At 39.6% G+C, this 21364-nt stretch overlaps 2 protein-coding genes and 1 long non-coding RNA gene across 3 annotated transcripts; 2 read left to right on the top strand and 1 right to left on the bottom strand.

Annotated features, from left to right (window-relative positions):
* The first annotated feature begins 2906 nt into the window (after positions 1-2906).
* On the top strand, positions 2907-3972 carry LOC103702768 (heavy metal-associated isoprenylated plant protein 45). Its single transcript, XM_008785327.3, has 3 exons — positions 2907-3074; positions 3227-3302; positions 3382-3972. The coding sequence occupies exons 1-3, from the start codon at positions 3027-3029 to the stop codon at positions 3702-3704; spliced, it is 447 nt and encodes a 148-aa protein (XP_008783549.1). The 5' UTR covers positions 2907-3026; the 3' UTR covers positions 3705-3972.
* Positions 3973-4095: 123 nt separating this feature from the next.
* Positions 4096-6391, bottom strand: LOC120110741. Its single transcript, XR_005511872.1, has 2 exons — positions 6305-6391; positions 4096-5603 (listed from the first exon to the last, which is right to left on the bottom strand). It is a non-coding gene; the product is annotated as an uncharacterized LOC120110741 (long non-coding RNA).
* An 11584-nt stretch (positions 6392-17975) lies between these two features.
* Positions 17976-20731, top strand: LOC103702769 (heavy metal-associated isoprenylated plant protein 9-like). The gene is made up of 5 exons (XM_008785328.4): positions 17976-18326; positions 18438-18636; positions 18721-18893; positions 19629-19719; positions 19990-20731. The coding sequence occupies exons 1-5, from the start codon at positions 18309-18311 to the stop codon at positions 20544-20546; spliced, it is 1038 nt and encodes a 345-aa protein (XP_008783550.2). The 5' UTR covers positions 17976-18308; the 3' UTR covers positions 20547-20731.
* Positions 20732-21364: the final 633 nt, after the last annotated feature.

A 21364-nucleotide genomic window follows, 5' to 3' on the forward strand; every position in this document is an offset into this window, starting at 1 on the left:
GAATACATCAAAAGGATTAGAAAACAACAAATAACTGAGGCTCTAGACAATTTTTTTTTTTTCCTTAACTCACAGGACACTTCCAGAGTAACTAGATGGGCCACTCAGTCCATAACTCAAATATTTCGAAGCATGTGGTGGCATCCGAATGTAGCTTTGAAAGGGTGGATATTCTTGGAGGATGTTTCTGCCACTCTAATTAAGTAGATCATGTGTGGGCGTACAAGGCCAGATCTACACTCACTGGTCATAAATGTATGCCACCTGCTGGATAGTTTCGACTCATTCTGGGTTGCTCATATATTTCGGAAGACGAATAGTGCAGTTGACTTGGTCGCTTCCTTCACAGCTCATCACTCCGAGGCTTTTTTTATTAGATGACACTGGCTTTATTCCGCAGGGCCTAGCTCATGTTTTGTCTTCTGATTGCTTGTGGCGTACTCACAACTGTGTGGAGTGTGGCACCGGTGCACCAAAAAACAAAGGGTGGATTGGCGGAAAATCACCGCCGTCCAGCCTCTGTCTCAACTGAGGAATAAAGGGGAAAAAGGGATTGCTCTGGTTCCAAAGGAATCTTTTAGGGCTTCGGGTTTCCAGCGAAGGGCCCAAACGCTCTTCTACATGTTGAGAGTTACCATCCAGTGAGGCCCGAGAGTGGGGCCACCTTCCACCGTGTGCGTTCTGGGTTGTTGCCACGTCATCGAGCCGTTTCCTCCACGACTGCTGTTGTACACGTCGTCCTACGTACGTACTGATGAAGGCCAGAGGAGTTCTGATGGGACTTGGTGCAATTGTGCTAACAATAATTTTTCATTTGTTAGGTTTATAAAAAAATTCTTCCTTATAGTTATATTTTTGGTTGTTTAGTTATCTATGGGTCTCCTGCCAGGGCTTTCAAGGGAAATGAGCTTCCAAGTTACATCATTTTCTTTTACTGAAGCTTTGACCCTTGCTCGATTCGCAAGTTACACCCTGTTCTGATTGTAGTGCACTTCAGGCTTCTAGGACAACCACTTCCGGGTTTCTTGTAGTATAGTTGCATCTTGGTACTGAACAACCAAAAAGGGTAGAATGAAGTTTGTTTTGAGAGAAAAACCATCCATAGTATGAGTGTATGACTTGAACCAAGTAATACAAATATCGAGAAGTATGATGTTCAAAGGAAAAATTGATCGACTCCCCTTGTTAATTAGTTTTTTCATGTATACAACTAAAGTTTAGGCTCGCAATGAGCAATCAAGACATGAGCAAATATTTCAAATGCATATAAGGAAATATTATCAACATTTGTAAAGAAAATAGAAGATGTTTACCCAAGAATAAAAAGAAAATAGGAAAAAAAAGGCATATCCGGCCTCAGTGCTCCTATCACAATGCTTTTTTTTATTTTTTATTTTTACTTTTTTTTTCAGCCTAAAGGCTAACTCATGGTTATCAATTTTCTCTATGATACAAAATCTATATACAATACACTGATAAAATTTGCAAAGCCTTTGTTAATTATCACTTTTGCTCCTCCGCATCAATATTCTATGCCACTTTGTCGTATTTTCAACATCTTTTGCTAACTGACAGTGTCACAATGAATTCCAACATCCAAATTAGGGAGTAACAGGTTAGAAACAAGAGGAAGAAGCAAGAAACAAATGAAAGGGAGCCATATATAACTCCTTGGTCTATAGATAAAGAAAGTCAACACCAACGTTAATTATATGATGAACTGGGGCTTGTTCTAATGATCGCACCTCTCTACTTAACAATCAAATGTTTCAGGATCAATGGGACATACCTAAGTATTTCAGCCTTGGTAATTAAAGGGTGGGTGGATATATCTATAATATGCTTCAAACCATGTGCTTGTGTGCACATATATTCATGGTATATCATTGAACACAAAAATATAGTGCTTTGACTTGGAAATTCTAATCTCATAGGATTTCATTATAGCCTACTGAGTCTTAGCTCTCTACATTGATCTTTAAGGAAATATAAGCTATTCCAAGGAGTATGTCTTTCATGCCTCAATATTGGTCTTCTAGTTATATTTCTTTGCTTCTTAGAGTACTCCATTCATTCTTATTTTCCTTTTTCTTTTTGATGATAAAGGGAGGCTAAAAGGAGCCACCTGACTTTTATTAAAATAGATAAACTAAATGACAACTTGAAAGAGAGAAAAAGATCAACTAGAAAAAAAAAGGAAAAAATATTGGAACTCAAATGAAAAATCAAACAATTGGAAGAGAATCAGAAATATCATTGATTTTGCTCTAAATTCTCCCCAAAAGCTGTCACGAAAGATATTCCCATCTTTTGAAACCAAAACTGGCTCTCTCTCTCTCTCTCTCTCTCTCTCTCTCTCTCTCTCTCTCTCTCTCTCTTATGCCACCACTCAGTTATCGATTTTGCAACTACAAGCTGATATCGCAATCAAAACTTCTATTTGCACACCCATTTGCAGTGCATTATTTCCAAATCTTTGTTGTCTAATTGACAATGTCGTTTTCATTCTAATATTGGTATAATTAATTAGGGATCGGCAAACTAGAAACGTAAGGAAGAACACAGTAACAAAAGAAAGGAAGCCTTATATGACATCCTGGCGTAAAACTAACGCCACAATTCCTCGTTTTCTTTCAGTTGCAGGCACAAATATTCCCTTCCAAGCCCTATACGATGCCTTCTATCAATGTAAATTTCAACATGCAAAAAATAAAATGGGTTCTTTAATTTCCTAAAAAAAAATTCTTTCGCTTAAAGCATGATGATGTGGAGTAACAACATACCACAATCAATCACTCGTGTTTGAATGCTTCAAGAATGCATCAAGTTATATGTATGATCTTCTACCTCCATGCTCTCACGTAAAAAGTTCCCCGAAGGTAAAGTAAGCCACCCTTTGCATGCAGCCAGAAAAGCAATGTTCCTTTTGGGAAAAGGTAATCCCCCCATTGCATCACACACATTGATCCCTCTCCCCTTTCCTCATCTATATAAAGCGCTCTAGCTCTCATAACTCCTAGGACACCATGTTCCGTTTCCAACGGCAGCGGACCTCATCGTCCAATGCCTTGACCGTAAGTATCTCAGCAACACATATCTAAGCTCATAGTTAACACTCTTCTCATTCTAAACACTCGCGAAAGCCCATTTAATTTCCTTGAATTTCTTTTTCATTGTTTGTTCTAATTAATGTACTCTTTATCTTCTCCTCCGGTGCACGCTTGAGATTGTGGAGCTTAATGTCCACATGGACTGTGAAGGATGCGAGAAGAGAATACGGAAAGCAATCTCCAAGTTGGATGGTAAGATTAGCCAAACTCCATCAACTAAAAGTTATCATTAGGTTCTAGTCCAGGTGACTAGATGAAAATTTTCTTACAGGGGTTGATACTGTGGACATAGACATGGATAAACAGAAGGTGACTGTCACTGGATATGTGGATCAGAGGAAGGTCCTCAAGGCGGTGAGGCGGACGGGAAGGAAGGCCGAATTCTGGCCGTACCCTTATGACTCTCAGTACTACCCATTTGCCATTCAATATCTCGAGGACTCGACGTACACGTCAACTTATAATTACTACCGGCATGGATATAACTCAAGTGTGCTTGGATATTTTCCTGACCCAGCTTACTCTGTGATAGTTGATGATCAGATGGCTGCAGTCTTTAATGACGACAATGTTCATGCATGCGTGATCATGTGAAGATGGCGCTTGTGTTTTTCTAATGTTTAGTTAGTATGATAATACAAAGAAAGACAAGTGGATTTCTCTAGTGGTTCTACCTATGAAAAAGATTCATGTATGTTTCTCTCACAGAATATATTCTTGCGCTACAGCGAGGCAACAAAAAAAAAGACAAAAGAAAATAAAAATAAAGGGTAACTAATAGATGGAATAGAATATGTAGGGTTCTTTATGGACCCACTATCTGGCAAATTATGTGCAATTTTGTGCTGCAGGCTACCTTGGAAACATGGTAAAGAAATCAGGCTTATATATCTGAGAAACTCGTAGGTAGCTTTCATATTGCTATAGCAATGATAATAACAAAAAACTATACATATTTTCTGAGAAAACAACAATAGATGACTTCTTTGCACAATATTTCATCATAAGTTCCTTTTGCAAAGAAAGAAAATAATTAATGTACACCAGTTCATTACAAGAATAGTACAGACAGAAAGGTCTCAAAAAGGCCAAAACAAATGTTACAATGATACTTGACTGCTAAAAGTGAATTGACAGTAACCCAATATTTGCTCCCCGAGCTACCCAAGGTTCTCGGTTCAGAACTTGGAAAAGTTCTTTCTTGAGCAACTGGACTCGGATGACTCCAGGCAAAGAGTTTTCCCTCTTCCTTTTCCCAAAAACAAAATTAATACTAGCACTCGATGCGAAAAATACTCACAAGCCCCCAAATCACAGGTGGAATAAAACATCATAACAGTTTTTGTTTTCCATAGGATTACCATCCTTCATCTGCACGGGACCATATCCATAGTTTCTCTTGGGGGCAATGCCATCTCTCTGGTACATTCCCTTTTTTAAAGAAAAACTCCATCATCCTTGTTGAACCTTGAGGTCTTAAAGTAAGTTTGGCAGAAGTTCAGCTTATTAAGCTGATCAGGGGACTGGTATTATTGCATGAAATTAACTAGAAAGAAGAAGTAAACCAATACTCCAGAACAAGCTCAGGAGGTGGTGATCTAGTCCTGTTTCTGCAAATAAACCATGCCATTGCTACGTCTGCAAATGCTTCTGACTGAGCTGAGTCTAACGTAGGCTTGACCTGATCCAGAATTTAGACCAAGTACGGGCAAAAAAATTGGCTGGATTGTAGAATCGACTGTCGGAACCATGACAAAATTGTTCTTGGTTCTCTCATGTTCAATGTAACCTACATGACTCATGAGATCAGAAACTGCAGAAATTATGTCGATCAGAAAAGTATGGAGTTAATTTTGTCATCTATATTTTGGCAGTACAAAAACCAACTCCAGCCTTCGCCAGCAAAACTAAAAGCTGTCAAGCCTGTAACAATGTTTGATCTGTCTTGTTTCAATGGCAGTAAGCCAGAAATTAATTAACTTGGGAACAAAAATAAAACTTCATAATGCGACCTTTCCACATAACCAAGTATATAAAGCTCTTTTTGATTTGCCACAAGATGCCAAGGTCCATATCCTTCTGGCGCTTAGATGAGCAATGATAGGCCAAGTTGTGCGTAAGAGCATATTGGTGCATAAAACTCCTCCTTCGTCGAACAATTGGAGGCATCTTCTTTTCATTCATTTAGATTGGCATTCACATGGCTCAAAACCTGATTGCCATCCATTTTCCATCTAATGGTTTTTTCCAAATGCTTTGTCCACCATCTTCCTCGGTTCTAAAAGGACAGTACAACCATGCAGCATTTCAGACAACCAATGGATGCAGAGGACATAGGGAGCTGAGAGAGACGCTACCACCCTAGCTGATGCTTTTTGAGGGGTGGTGGAGAATGCAAGACCAAATCACAGGATAAGAGCATATATATTTGCCAAGTGGTCCCATTTTACGAGAATCTCGTGCCCTTTCTTATAGATGATCTGATGATAGGAACTGTTTGACATCACAAAGTACAAGAGATTACATACAAATCAGAGTCCGTAGATGGGAAATCAATGCAAAAAATTATGCTCTCGTCATTTGGGTAGTTGATGTTTCCATGATTCCTTGTCCTGCCGATGCAATGAGAAGAAGAATCTGAGGGAAGAAGTAAAGAAGAGTCCTTGACAGCAGACACAAAGGGAAGCACATTTACTGTGTTCCAACTCAAGTGAAGGATCTTGTGAGAGCTGATCGCCAAGGATGTATCTTTACGGACCCTATAACTTCTTATATCCACCAAAAAAAAGAAGGTTATGTTTTATTTGTACTTCTTAATGATCAGTTTGAGAAAATTGGTTTAGGTGGTAAAGTCACTTGGGGTTGGGTATTAGTCACCTAGAAGGTCGTCTCGCCTCCACCGCAATCCATGATCTCAATAGGCTCCTGGCTCATCTTCTTTTGGCAAAAAAAGATTCAATTTAGAATACTTTATATAATTTTCTTTTGCACTCGGAGGCCACAAATTAATTGAACTATTAATTAGACTTAATAATAGCATCAAATAGCTCACCATGCATGCAGCATGACTCTTTTATAAGTATATTAACTTCCTAAGGCAGCCTTACAAAATATGCTAGGCCCGAAAAACTTATTACGATCTCAATATCTATGAACAAAAAATCATAATAAATAACAAATTTGTACAAAATTACCATATTCATTCATCCAACCGAAAATGCTCTATCTATTCATCCCTTCCACCTGTGATATCAACCATAGCCAGGTATTATGCAATTTGCAATTCTGAAAAAAATTGCAAAGAAAAATATGAGCTTTTTTTAACCCAGTAAAAATTTCTAGCTGTTATAGAAAAATAATCAAATAAACAATACTATGTAAAATGAATACCATATCAATACTCAGAAAGCTTATACAAATTACATGCACATAAACCCTCATTATCATCTTATCAAAGAAGCAAATATATATAGATACACACACACAGAGACACACACACACACACAAACACACACACACACATATATATATATGTATGTATGTATGTATGTATATCAAATTTAACCAATCATTCAACAATAATTTCTTATGTCATGTCATTCATTTTTCATTAACTTGATTTTCAGATTTTATAGCAATATTTTTTCGGTTTTAGACTAACCAATAGTCATCCAAGACTAATAAAATCTTATGCGTAAGCCTGTAGACGTTATTCCACGCATAAACTCGTGAAGGCTATCTCATGTGTAAGCCGATGGATGCTATTATATGCGTAAGCTCGTGGAGGCTATCCCACGCATAAACCCGTAGAGGCTATCCCATGCGTAAGCATATAAGCATTATCCCATGCATAAGCTCGTAGAGGCTATTCCATGAATAAGCCCATGGACAAAATCCCACGGGTAAGCCTGTGGAGGCTATCCTACGCATAAATTCGTGGAGGCTATTCCATGTGCAAGCCCATAGACACTATCCGACACATAAGCCTATGAAGGCTATTCCATGATAAGGTTAGTCCAAACCATATTTACCTGTTTGATTTATATGTTACTCTTGCCAAATCATTTTCCACTTACGCAGTACATTTCTCTCAAATTCAAGATAATATTATTCATATATTCATGTTTTCAAAATCTGATATATATATACTATCATGCAAGTATATTTATACCGAAAATTATATAAAACATACAGTTACATGTCAAAACAAATTTGTTAATATAAAACTCGTGATGCAAATCCAGCAGTGCAAATCAATAAATATGTATATATATTTATGTTGGTGACTACGTACAAAGATTCTTGCCTCAACTGAAGACTGACTAAATAGAGCACCCACTTCATGATCTATGAACTAGGGAGTAGAGTATCCCGATCAAAACCTATTTGCATAGATAACTCTGCTTCTACAAAATCAAACTCGATCATCAGAAGAAAATCAAACAGTTGACTAGTAACCTAGATTGCCTATTGGCGTCCATCAAGGTCAATCACTAGGCCTCTTCTACCAATTACCCAGGTCAAATAGAGCAGACACTAGAAGAGAGAAACTAGAGATAGAATAGAGAGAGGAGAGAGAAAGAAGGAGACTCTCTTCCTCTTTCCAAAACAGGGGAGAGCCCGTCTCTCCCTTTCCTCTTCAGACAGATTTAGGGGCAGCCATGGTGGCCAACACCGCCGACGGTAGCCACCACCGGCCTCAGCCACGGTCATTGCCGACGGCGGCGGCCACTGTGACGGTGACCGGAGAACAGGTAAAATAAAAGCAAACGAAGAGAGAAAACTCGGGGGTTGCATGGCCCGAGTTCGAGTCCCCATGAAGAGGTGCGACGAGGGAAAGGAATTCCAAGGGCGGTGTGGGTTGCCGGCAAGGTGGCCGCAGCCCGTGCTGCGCGAACCCTGCGGCGAGGCGGCCGTGGCCTCCCATGCCGCTGTTCCCCAATCGGGCACAGAACCGAGCAATGGAAGAGGGGCAGCGCCCCATGCAGCCTCGGTGGCAGTTCCTCAGCCACAACGCTCGGCGAAGCTCGACCAAATACGACGACAGGCGGCAATGCAATTCGGAAGAAATGGGGCCGAAACAGGGCACCCCTGTTTCGGATAGTATTGCGGCGATTTGCCAACCCAAACCCAAGCAAAGATGGAAACGAAACTAGGAAAAGAAAGAGAGGAAAGCGATCAATGCTTACCTCAGTCCGGCGAGGCGCTCTGGCAGCTCTTTCCGGCGACGAATCGAGGGAGGAACTCGGGAAGAAGCGATTGAAACCGGTGGCACTCTTCGAGGTTTTGCGATGGTTTCAACATAGGAGGAAGCGATCTTTAATTAGAGAGATCCCAGCCTTATCCGGCCGGTGGTTGGATTACCTCGGACTCTCTCGGGGTCCGGCACGATCGGGGAGGTTGGAGTCATCGTCTCCAGCACTCCAGGATCGGTCGACCACGTCGCCCGCGATCAAAGGGCGGATGGGCCTGGCCTCTTTAGGCCGGCCCAATATCCAAGAGAACTGGGCTATTACAATTTTAGAGGAAGCATGTATAACAATTGAAAATAGTTTTTCTCTTGTTAAATATATTCTGTTTTTTTGGGCTGGTTTACATTTTTCTATATTTTAAGATGACGAAGAGTTTAATAAGATGTTGAAAATCATGTGTAAGGCATAGTCCCATGTAGAATAATTGGTGAGAGGGAAAATGAATGATGTAAAATGATTGGGCTCAAAATTAATGGTTTGAGTTTTTAGGTTTGAGTTGGATCTCAACATACATATCAAGTCTTCATACCATCTAATAGGATATAAAGTCATGATCCTCTCAAGGAGTTTGCATTATAAACAATAAAAATTTCTTGCAACATGCCTTCCAATTTATTTTTATATTGATTAATGTACTTTATGAGCCCAAGTGACAGTTTTGGCAATCACTTCCAAGCATCATTATCAGTTATACAAAAATTGGTGATTTGCTAGAAATTTTAGATGTTTCAGCGCAGTACTTTCGTTAGAGCTCAAAGAAACTTGAACCAATGTACATTTTTGAGAGAGTCGCCTAAAGTCAGGGCAGTTCAACATTGTGACAAGGATGACACAGACCTAATCTAGTTTCCTTTCAAGGGACAATTTTAGACTTGATCCAACCCTTGGCTAAGCATATTTAGCCATGCTTGTAAACTTTATTCAGATCCCCCACTAAGGTCATTCAGGGTGTGTCAAGTTCAACGTGACCTAACTTGAGCTTTAATTTAGTGGCCCACCCCCTCCTCGCTTCAAGCAAGGGGTCAGAGTTTTGAATCTTGAATTGTATTATCCCTTAAGATTTTAATCCTGCTGGGAATTTCTTGCGTAAAAAACCTGGATTCCAGGGTAAAAATCTTTTACAAACCTAGATATCTTATCCTATGAGGTGGGACATCGGGAGGGGTTCATCAATGAGTGAAATTTCATGCCGAAAGCCTCGGTTACTAATCTCAACTTGGCAGTTCAGACCTTTTCCCTTCTTTCCCTCTGCAAAAGATCCTGCAGAAAACCACTTAATTTTCTCTTCTCTTCTCCAAGTTGCTCCTATATATATGACGGAGTCAGATATTTAGAAGCCCGTTAAGGGATCAGGATTTGCTGGTTCAAGATGAGAAACTGAACCCTATGGCCCAGTTAGTCCTGAAAAAATGGATGCAAATTGTTAGAGCAGGAAAGTAACTGCGTCCCAGCACAAGGTATTGTCCGTTTTGGACGTGTCGTGCGCTACCCTTTGGGGGTCCGCGTAGGTGCTAACCCTTTGGACTCGTTGTGTGCTACCCTCACGGTTTTGTCTAAAAGGCACCTTACAGATGGAGAGTGCTGGAGCGCTCAACCAGAGCAAGGTATTGTCCACTTTGGGAGAGTACGCAGATGCTTTACATCGTGCGCAGCTTGTGCACGACAATTTTTCCTTCACAACTTTATCCCACAAAAGGCGCCTTGCGAGAAAAGGGGTGGCTCCTTCTTATAAGGCACAATCATTTCCGCTACTCTTCCAATGTGGGACTAAAGTTCTGAGCTCTCCTCCGGCCCCCAACACTAGCTCCCCTAACGGGAAGAATTTGTGCGAGGAAGTTTCGAAGGATCCCTTCCTCTAGCACCATCTGTTAGAGCGGAAAAGTGACTGCATCCCAGCGCAGGTATTGTCCGCTTTGGGCGCGTCGTGCGCTACCCTTTGGGGGTCCACATACGTGCTAGCCGCTTGGGCGCGTCGTGCGCTACCCTCACGGTTTTGTCCAAAAGGCGCCTTATAGATGAAGAGTGCTGGAGCAGCTCAGCCAGAGTAAGGTATTGTCCGCTTTAGGAGAATACGCACGTGCTTTACATCGTGCGCAGCTTGTGCACGGCAATTTATGCCTCACGGCTTTGTCCCACCAGGGGCACCTTGCGACAGAAGGGGTGGCCCCTCCTTATAAGGCACTATCCTTTCCGCTACTTTTCCGATGTGGGACTAAATCCCGAGCTCTCCTCTGCCCCCCAACACAAATGTTTTTGGGTGGTCAGTTTAGGTGTCTCGAAAAGTGACTGCGGGATCAAGGTTTGTGAGAGCTTTTGGAAGAAACAAACAATAACCATACCTAACCCACTGTAGTTGGGTCTAGGTCAAGTCGGATCAAGGTTTAGATCTAAAGAAATATTAAAAAGCATATTATTAATTAAACATTAAGAAATAATAATTTATGGATACAAGTAGAATTATACAAGGAATAAAAAGAAAAGAGAGCATATATGCGGTTTTCTAATACTAATATCATTAATGATGACATGGTTTAACCATAGCCAAATCTTAAACCTGCAAATAACAGCTTTGATATCTAACCTACAAATATAAATGTAACAACCCAGGACCTCACCCAAAATGGCTAGCCGGAAGGTATTATTTAGGTTCTTTGATCCTGTATAAGTACCCAAGATCTACCCAGCAAATAACCGATGTGGGACTAAACACACGTCCGCACGGATCCTCACATACTCCCCTCGTTCAAGCCCAGACGTCCTCGTCAGGCTAAGAGTTCAAATCTATTTAAATCTAATCACAAACACCACGATTGGCTCATGGTTAGCCCCAATGGATCCGTGCTGCAGTGTCCCCTAGTCCACATAGGTTATGGGCCAGATCTGCTCTGATACCATTTGTAACAACCCAGGATCTCACCCAAAAAGGCTAGCCGGAAGTTATTATTTAGGTTCTTTGATCCTGTATAAGTACCCAAGATCTACCCAGCAAATAACCGATGTGGGACTAAACACACGCCCGCACGGATCCTCACAATAAATATGGCAAATGGGTAAGTCATAGGGTGTGGGTTGAGTTGGATCAGGTCTGGTAACTCCTTTAGCATGGTGTCTCTATTTGATATACATAGGATATGGATACTTGATGGACACAGTTAGCATATACGTAGGATATTTATTATGTATCCCATTTTTCCATTAAAAAGAGACTCCAGATGTTTCCCGGATATACCCAGGATGCCAGATAGCGCTGGTGATAGAGGTGGACTTTCTTTCTTTCTTTTATTTTTACAACTTCATTTGCTTTTCTAAAGATATGCTTAACCTTTTATCATTTGCTTTTCTAAAAACATGATTAGCCTGAAAGGTTGTCCATATTTCTTTACCTAAGTTGATGGAATCCCACGACCAACTTTAGCACCAGCCCAAACCCTCTAAAGCATGTTTATCCGTTTCTCCATGCGCAAAAGAAGCAGCAGCAGAAGAAAAAAAAAGCAAAAGGTTGTGCCCTACCATCCTTTCCTCCTATTTCTCGTCAGACTCCTGTGTCTTCTCAAAACGCAGAAAGTTACTCTTACATCCCATCCAATGTCCTGTACGTGTGTCATAATTCAAAAAAGATATCCAACTCTTTTTTTCCTGCTTCTGAAAGTTGGCGACGATCCTCGAGGGCAGTTGAACAAGGCAATTCATCTTTCCCCATTCCACTTCATTCTTTCCCGAAGGGCCCAATCCTTCTCTGGATCATTCCAACCGCCCATGCCTTCCTCATGTTTTCTTGTGGCTGATGCTTGTAGCACCTGTTGTGAAAATAAAGAGTCCGAATTTAGTCCCAAATTAACTAGATAGCGAAAATATCTGTTTCTTAATTGGAGGGGGACAACTCCTTTCTCTCCAGAGACATTTTTTACGGAGCAAAACTGCTACTTCTCCTCAGATATATTGTTCTTTTTGAAGGAAATTTGCATAGTTTCTTCCTAACGCACGATTTTGCTCCAAAAAAATGCCTTTGAAGAGAAAGAGATAGCTTCCTTCTATTTAAGAAATAGATCTATCTGCTATCTAGTCGATGTGGAATTAAGTTTGAATCTTTTATTTTCGCAACAACGTCTGTATCAAAACTACTTCCATGACTCAATAATTATGCTTGTGATGCCGGTAAACAGTTTGTCTCTAGTAGGGTTTTCCAGAGTCCAAATTAGATATGAGTGGGTGATGTGGATGTCGGGAAAAGAAACCTTGGCCTTTTTGGCCTTTCCTCAATTATGACGGTTGTTGAAGCTAACCTCTGAGTGGTTGCCTTCATTTGGTACCTTGGCTGACTCACCTCCACGTGGCCGCAGTAGGGAAAAGACAACCACAGCTGCTGCTCGCTTTCGGTGCGAATTTTAAACAGCTTTCGGCCCGACCGGAACCGGAAGGCAATTCTGAAGAGATTTGGAGGATGCGAAACAAATGTCCGTGCAAATGTGTTCACTCATGTCTGTAATTTTAGTATGCTCGTGTTGCATGTAATTATGTCGAAGCTTTCATATTATTATAATTCATAGGGGAATCTTAATTTATAAATTGTAACGTATTTAGGTGCCGTAGATTGCTTTTTCTAGTTGAAGGTCTTCTATTCCAAAGCAAAAAAAAAAAAAAAATCGGGTCAGGTATGATAGAGTTTTCCAACCACCCAAAACTATTCCTTTCCATTCCTCTTTTATAAGATTAGGTTAAATCGGGTCGGCTCATTTACTACAAGAAACTTGGACATTAGCGACGCTTTTTTAGGCTATTAGCGACGCTTTTAAGCGTCGGTAGAAACCATCCCGACGCTTTCCAAAGCGTCGGTAAAGCGTCGCCTATGCTACGGTGGAAAAAATATTTTCCGACGCTTTTAAAAGCGTCGCTAATTTCAATTTAGCGACGCTCTTTTTCGACGTTTTAAAGCGTCGCTCTTTTCCGACGCTTTAAAAAAATTACCATTTGCGGTCTGCATCTTCTCCTCCATTCAGAAATACAAACAACCTTCCCGATCGGTACCTTCATTCCATCCGTGCGGAGTGGTTGGGTTTGACTATATAAACAGTTATTTTTTTCAGATCCGCCGATGTGGGACGAAAATGAGGTGGTTTTTTTGGCTTCCGACGACGCTTTTAAGCGTCGTTATTTAACCACGTTAAAAAGCGTTCTCAATTACATATTAACTTCGACGACGCTTTTAAGCGTCGTCATTAGCCGACGCTTTTAAAAAGCGTTGGTAAATGTTGACGGGAAAAAATTTTTGCCGACGCTTGGAATAAGCGTCGGTAAATAAGAGTCGGTAATTTTTTTTTTTGTGTAGTGATTATAGGCACCCAACTATGATCCAATTCCAGCAAATATGCTCATGATTCTAATGAACCTACACCTATATATATATATATATATATATATATATATATATATATATATATATATGCGCGCGCGCATGCGCTCTCCTGATAGAGTATATTCTTATCCAATGATAAAGAAAGCCTAGCACAATCTTTTATCAATAAATTACTTAGCTTGAAAGGCTGCAATGGGCTTTGTACTGAGGTGATTTTCACAAGAAGGGATTGGCTAGTTCACTTTGGGTAGATAAATTAGCTGATCTCTCAAACTTCTATTGCATGCAAGATGTAATTTGTACAGCATGGAGTTCGGGTACTTTTAATTCTTTCGCTTAATATGTAGCCCGTCTTACATATTTGGAGTTTATGGTATAGGCCTCAACATTCAATTTAATCACCCTCTAAGCTGTATTTTTGACTAACATGGTAACATTATCTGTGAATTTCTACTTCTTAATGGTTGAAGGATTTTCCATGTGATTATTGTTAGAAGGCTCATTTAATGAATGTGAAAACAACAAATTGATGGACTTCATTCGAAGCCATAGAACCAACATCACATACTTCGCTATCACAAGCCTCTAGTACATTTAAAGGAATAAGAAATTCATTTTTCAGCCACTAAATTACTATCTGATTTAAGCCTTTCATTTCCTCCTTAATTCTTTTATCCTATTGTCTAGTTAAACCATCTTCAAATGGATATTGTAGCAATGCTCTTCTGTTTTACTTTAGGAATCAATCCAAACTCCATTCCAGGACGAGCACCGAGGGGAGTGGTGCCGATCGACATACCAAAGTCCTGCTGGTAATTATGCTTCTCTTATAGACTCCATTATTTGTTCTCTATACCATGAGTTCTTAATGCAACTCTTGCCTTTTTCTCAAAATAAAATAAGGAATTGGCCAAGGGTTGGAGACACTTCAAAGAATCTTGAGGACAGAGGCATTGCCAAAGGTTTCTTGTCCTCAGGCTAATAGGCAAGGGAGGAGAATTAGGCTACTTTCAAGCTTAATATTAGTTTGTACAAACCAATCATAGTAAGTTGCTGTTTATTTGGGGGATGATGACCCCAGTCCACTCATCTTTATTCGAAGTTTTCCTATTCTTTTAACTCATTAATCTAAACTTCCAATTCTTTTAACTCCAGAACGGCAGGATAGCCGTATCATAATCATGTGAAACCATGAATAATCTATAATGCACCGGACCCCACCCTATAGATCCCCCTGCAGTCCCCACCTTTGCATTCTTATTGGTCCAAATGGCAATCATGAGAGAGAGACGGTAAGCGGTCCTTAGTAAACAAGAATTAGTTAGCCAGCAAGAATCATCTCAGTCTCACCATCTCGCCGAAGCAACTATGATAGACCCCATGTCTAAGAAAAAAAAGCTAGCTAAAAAATATTATTTAGATTCTTGATCATGTATGAGTATCCAAGATCTACCCAGCGAATAATCGATGTGGGAGTAAAACACACGCCCGCATGAATCATCGCATACTCCCCTCGCTTAAGTCCTAGCATCCTCGCCAGGCTAAAGATCCAAATCTATTCAAATCAAATACAAATACGACGATCGGCTTGTGGTCAGCTCAAATATACCTGTGTTAGTAGTATCTCCTAGTCCATATAGATTCATGTTGGGACTGTTTACATCCAAAAATAAACCATTAATTATCAATCAATTATAATATATAAGTTGAACCTAGTCTTTTTTATTATTATTTTTTTTATTAGAAATAATAAAAAATAATTAATTTCCTATTTGAAATTTAGTCTTTTTTACTAAGGTAAGTTGAACGTAATCTCCGGATCAACCTGTTTCTATTAATTGACCTAATAAATTTGGCATATCAGCAACAAAATCATTCTTTAGAATAGTTCTGAGAAATATTTTTTTAGCATGTCTGGTGGGACCTAATAGGATAAAATGCCATATAAAAGTACTAAGGTGGTAAGCCAAGGCAAATCCTTCCAAAGAAATGATCATATGAAAAATATTGATGTCATAATCAGTAAGGCTAATGATCATCTTAATCAAGATGATTTTTTTGTTAGTTGAAGAAACAATGGTAAGAAAGAAACTTCTAATGTCCTTGACTAGCAACCGAAGGGTTACTAAAACAAGAAACTATCTGAAAATGGTAGTTATTGTTGGAACTGCCAATCTACAGTATAAAAAGAGAAAGAAGGCTTCATTCACTCTCTCTCACATTACGTACATAAACCACCGACTATTCCAACATGGATATAACTTCTACGCCTCTCCTATGTATCACAATAGAAGCTTCTGCATCCCTTATCCTAGTCTAAAGTTTTCCACCACGAAATCTCATTTCATCTTGAAAAAGATCAATTGAGCATCGAGAGAATTCTATACCTTTGGCCCTCGTCAGCATAGCTATATCTTCGACATGACAATCATTCCACTCTAGAGAATATTTATTTTTGTACTTTTTTTCTTATGTATATAAATCTTTATTGGTTAATTTCTTTAGCTGTGCGCTGTTATTCCTTTGGTTGTTTTATTTCTTTGTACTATTCTCCTCCTTTGCAATATTCTCTTTCTATTAGATATTTTGTTTACTTTTGTTAAGCCAAGTTGAATGGTCTCCAGAATTACCTGATCGATGTGGCAGGCCAACAACTCAATTGATCAACATTAGAATGTTTTGGGTTCGGGATGTATCATTCGTACAAAAAAAATGATCGGTCTTCTTTCACGACAATGATCCTTGAATTGTGCCCTACACCAATTTCAAAGCACTCCGAACTCCTACATTCCTCTAAGAGATCATTGTGCGATCTAATAGTGGATTCACACAAAAAAAGGTGAATACTTCTTTCGTGCAAAAGATACAATCCTTGCCCGAATATTTTTTAGGAAACAAGTACATGGGGATTATCAGAAAAATAATATTCCAAGCTGTACATAGTATTACTCTGTCACAACTCAAATCTCACTCAAAAAGGATAGCTGAAAGATATTCTTAGGATTTCTTGACTCTGTATAAATATTTAAGATCTATCCAGTACATAGTTAATATGGGAGTAAACATATGCCTGCACGAATTCTCATATACTCATTCTTCTTCCTGGTGATAGAATCATAATCATTGGAAATGCATTTTTCTTGGAGCTTTTATCATAACTAAGATCTGGTTTCTCAATCATTCTTTTTCATGTTTTTCACATCAGTTTTCCTTACAATAATGTCAAATTTTTGCCTTATGTGAAGGATCCTACATACGTATCAGTTGCTTATATCCCCTTCCATAAGTAACAATGTTAGATGGACAAGGGGTTCGGTAGAACAAAAGAAGACAATTTGATCTGACAAGATGCATAAAAGAATGGTAATGTAAGGCCCGAAAGTTACGAAAGCAGTTTATTCTACTTCAGAATTTTTCACTTCCAACCGATCGTCCTTGCTTGCTCTCATATTTTGAATGAGCGTTACCATAACCTAAAAAAGCTAGGTTACCATACGAGGCTTATTGGTTACGGTTAACATAATTAGGTGAATGGTTTTGAAAAACACCAGCACTCTTCAAAAAGATGAGGGCTACTCTTCTAGCTATACTCACACTAGAGCTGTGTCAAACGCCATCGTACTAAAAAAAGAAAAAAGAAAAGAAAAGAAGCAAACATCAACACCATATCAAAGTAATATAAATCTAATACGGGATCTTCGACATCTAATGCAAATCTTTTCTAACACAACCATCAACTAATGCAATCTATCTTATGCTATCATGTCCTTTTAAGGTCATATAATTTCATGTTCTGTTTGGATCTGACAAATATCAAACATCTCATGGATGAAGAAGGATTATTTGTCCTATCATGATGTAACAAATCCTCCATCAAATAATATAACCCACTTGGTAGCTCCCACCTTTACCATCACCTAAAAACTGGTGGTAAAAAGAGTTTCCCATGGAGTGTGGTCGAGCATTCTCGTTCAACTTTCACGTAATGCCATAAGAATGGGCCTCACTCTTCCCCAGAAGGTTAAGATAAGATAAAGAGCCGGGTTTTCCAAAGTTGCACCCAACCCAACCATGTGATATCCTCTTTCTTTTAATGCATGCATCCTCCTGTCCTCACCGAAATTCTCGTCGCTTTCTTCTGAACCCATAAACCTGTCAACCGAAAAGGAAAGGAAATGCATCAAAAGCTACTACATTCCCCTCTTTTTAATTAAAGTTTTTTAATTTTTCAAATAATTTCTTTTGCTTTTTGCCACCCTCCCATTCCCTCTATAAATCTCCCTACCCTCCCCACTTGATGCCTTCCCCTTCTCCATCGATCTCCTTTTTGCGAGGGAAAAAGAGAGTATCAAAATTAAACAATCCCATGGTTCTTTAACCTAGCTAACTTGGTCGAGTGGCCTTGCATGTGCCTAGGAATAATTTGTTGTTGTTGTTGTAAACTTATTTCTACAAGAATTTCCATCACCTTCTACTCTTTATTTTTCTCCTTCTGAGCCGGATCTTTATAAGAGAGTCTACTGCTAAGTTGAGAACCTCCCCTTGCCTTCTTTTCTTCCTAGTGAGAGTTCTCTCGAGGTTGTTGGTCTCTGAATGGGTGAAGCTACGCAGGTATCCAATTGCTCATATGCTTTTGAGCAGTGTGTCCTTCTTGTGATGTAGATTTTTTATTTTTGCTGTATTTGTTATGGAGTGTGTGTTTTTCCTTAATTTCCATGGCAGGAAGAAGCTAAGGTGGAGGCCAAGCCAGAAGAGAAGAAAGAAGAGAAAAAAGAGGAGAAGCAAGAGGAAAAGAAGGAAGAGAAGGCAGAGAAGAAAGAGGAAGCAAAGCCCTCCCCTCCCCCTCCCATCGTCTTGTTTGTGGACTTGCATTGCGTTGGATGCGCCAAGAAAATTGAGAAGTCCGTTCTCAAGTGCAGAGGTCTCCTCTCTCTCTCTCTCTCACACACACACACACATACATAACATTGTATGCTAACCTTTTCTAAGGGGTAATCCACATCAGGGGTTGAAGAGGTTGAGGTGGACATGGTGCAGAACCAGCTCACAGTTAAAGGAATGGTGGACCCTCAAGCTTTGTGCTCTAGAATTCAGAAAAAGACCCTCAAAAGAGCAAGAGTCCTCTCCCCACTGCCACCAGCCGAAGGGGAGTCCAAACAGGAAGTGGTTCCATCACAGGTTTAATCCCTTTTCTTGCCTATAGACTAATACAAATGCATGCATATAACGTCTATGTGTACTTGTATTCATCTACGTCAGAGTTGCACCACCAGTCCAACTTTATTCAGAGAATCATCAGGACACACTTGGATATGTAAGACCTCCGTCACATCCAATGGCTGGGAATGCACAGGACGTACAAATGGGAAATAATTTACTTGAGACAGTCATATTTCCTCGCAAAAAATATGATTTAGGAGTAGCTCACAATGTATGGCAGCACATGTGATTCCTATGTGGGGTCCTTCATCTGCTTGAGCTCTATGTATTGGCTATATGAATATAGAACTTGGTTAATAGCCTGTGTAACACATTAAATGTTTTCTTAGGTTCTCTTTGAATGCCGAAATGTCTTCTCGGACTGATAAAATTTTCCAGGGAGTCTTTCGACTATGAAAGCTAATGGAAGCTGGGTAATTGGAAGAGATCAAAGCAGCCAGAATGGACTAGTAATTCCTACTTTTCAGGGATTATCCATAAAAAAAAATAAGGAATTAGTATACCCCTCAATCTGTTTGAAGTTCCCTGTTTCTTGGGGAAGATGTTATCGATCAAAATCCAAACAGATGATTAGTGTGTTATGTTATATATAACGAATTTATGTTTGTGTTTTATGTACTGATTGACAGTGTTTGCATATTTGTGCCTGCTAAATCTGATCAAATTGTTTGTCTTTTGTTTCTTTGGAAACAGGTGAGTGGGATAACCACAGTTGAGCTGCATGCGAACATGCACTGTGAAGCCTGTGCGCAGCAGCTGAGGCGAAAGATACTAAAGATGAGAGGTATCTTTCAGCCTTTGCCTTCTCTCTGTGTCTGTTCTTGCTTCATCAATTCTCACGCTACAGAGCAATGCTTGCCTTTCAAGATCCCTTGTAGCCATGACATGGTCTCGGATCAAAAGATACACTAAAGTTTGCATATTCACATGCCATTCTCGCTAGCATGAGAAGATCGGATACCATCTATAAACATTCTAACAAGTTAATCCATAGTGTCCAAATGGCATCTATGATGCACTAACTTATCAAAACTCTCCTGTGAGGTTCCTACAGGGGTGCAAACTGCCGAGACTGAGCTGAGCACTGGGAAGGTGACGGTGACCGGAACCATGAACGGAGAGAAGCTCGTAGAGTACATTTACCGCAGAACAGGGAAGCTTGCGACGATTGTCCCCCAGCCCCCAAAGGAAGAAGAGAAGAAAGAGGAAGCAGAGAAGAAAGCTGAGGAGAAGCCTCCCGAGGCAGAGAAAGCAGAGGAGAAGAAAGAGGAGAAAGCAGAGGAGAAGAAAGAAGAAGAGAAAGCAACGCAAGAAGAAAGTGCTGAGGGTAACAATAAGGATGGTGGTGGAAAGGAAGAGAAGGGAGGTGGCGAGGAGCAAAAGAAGGAAGGGGAAGGGGAAGGGGAAGGGGAAGGACCAACCAAGGTGGACGTTCCTAACGAGGCAGACATGGTGAAGAGGATGGTGTATTGGAATGGTAGCATCATCAGCGAAGAGGAGATGACAAGGAGAATGATGATGCATTGGATGCCGGTCTATGTCATCGAACGGCCGCCGCCGCCACCTCAAATTTTCAGTGATGAGAACCCAAACGCTTGTTGCATCTCATAAAACTCTATGAAAAATAAATATCGTTAGCAATTTGAATTGCATGTAATATAGAATAACATGGCCATGGTCATATTAGCATATGAAGAAATCATTATAATAACAGCATAATCGTTGTATGCTGCTGTATGTAAACATTAGTTGCCCAGTATAAGAACATGCACTTCTACTATGGTGTCATTTTGGCTTCTCATGTTTTAGCCACTATGTTATTCATTAACATGACAAATCTAGTAATCATAATCTACAAAATAAGAGATCCAATGGCCCTGCATAGTTTAGGTGATAAGGCCATTTTTTCTTGATTTATACCCATGCATGGAAGGCTTTAACATATGATGAATCATGATGACATTATCATCATGATCATCCTTCGATTTTCTCAGATCATTAAAAATAATTATTTTCATCCTATGATGCATGTCACATGGGTAGGGAATTCTAACTTTGTTTATCCACATGGCATGGGCTCTCTCTCTCTCTCTCTATCTCTATCTCTATCTATCTATTTATCTATCTATCTATCTATGGTGGACAAACCTATAGGTCCTTGGGATTAATTAAGATATACTTTCCCGTTCTTTATAATAAAATTAATTCTTTTTGGACTTTTATGATGTCTTACAATGTCATATTGATGAAAAGAAAATGTCACATGGGTATTTGGTTGAATTATATTTAGAAGCTTTCATTTCACCTACTAATTAATTGATGTTGCTGAAGAAGCAGGGAAAGAAATATTATGGTATGGGAATAAAAAAATAACAAGAGTTAGAGAAAATTAAACTAAAGAAGAATGAAATTTTTTTATAGAAGATGAT

This window comes from Phoenix dactylifera, chromosome 5, assembly GCF_009389715.1.
Source record: "Phoenix dactylifera cultivar Barhee BC4 chromosome 5, palm_55x_up_171113_PBpolish2nd_filt_p, whole genome shotgun sequence".
NCBI classification, from domain to species: domain Eukaryota; kingdom Viridiplantae; phylum Streptophyta; class Magnoliopsida; order Arecales; family Arecaceae; genus Phoenix; species Phoenix dactylifera.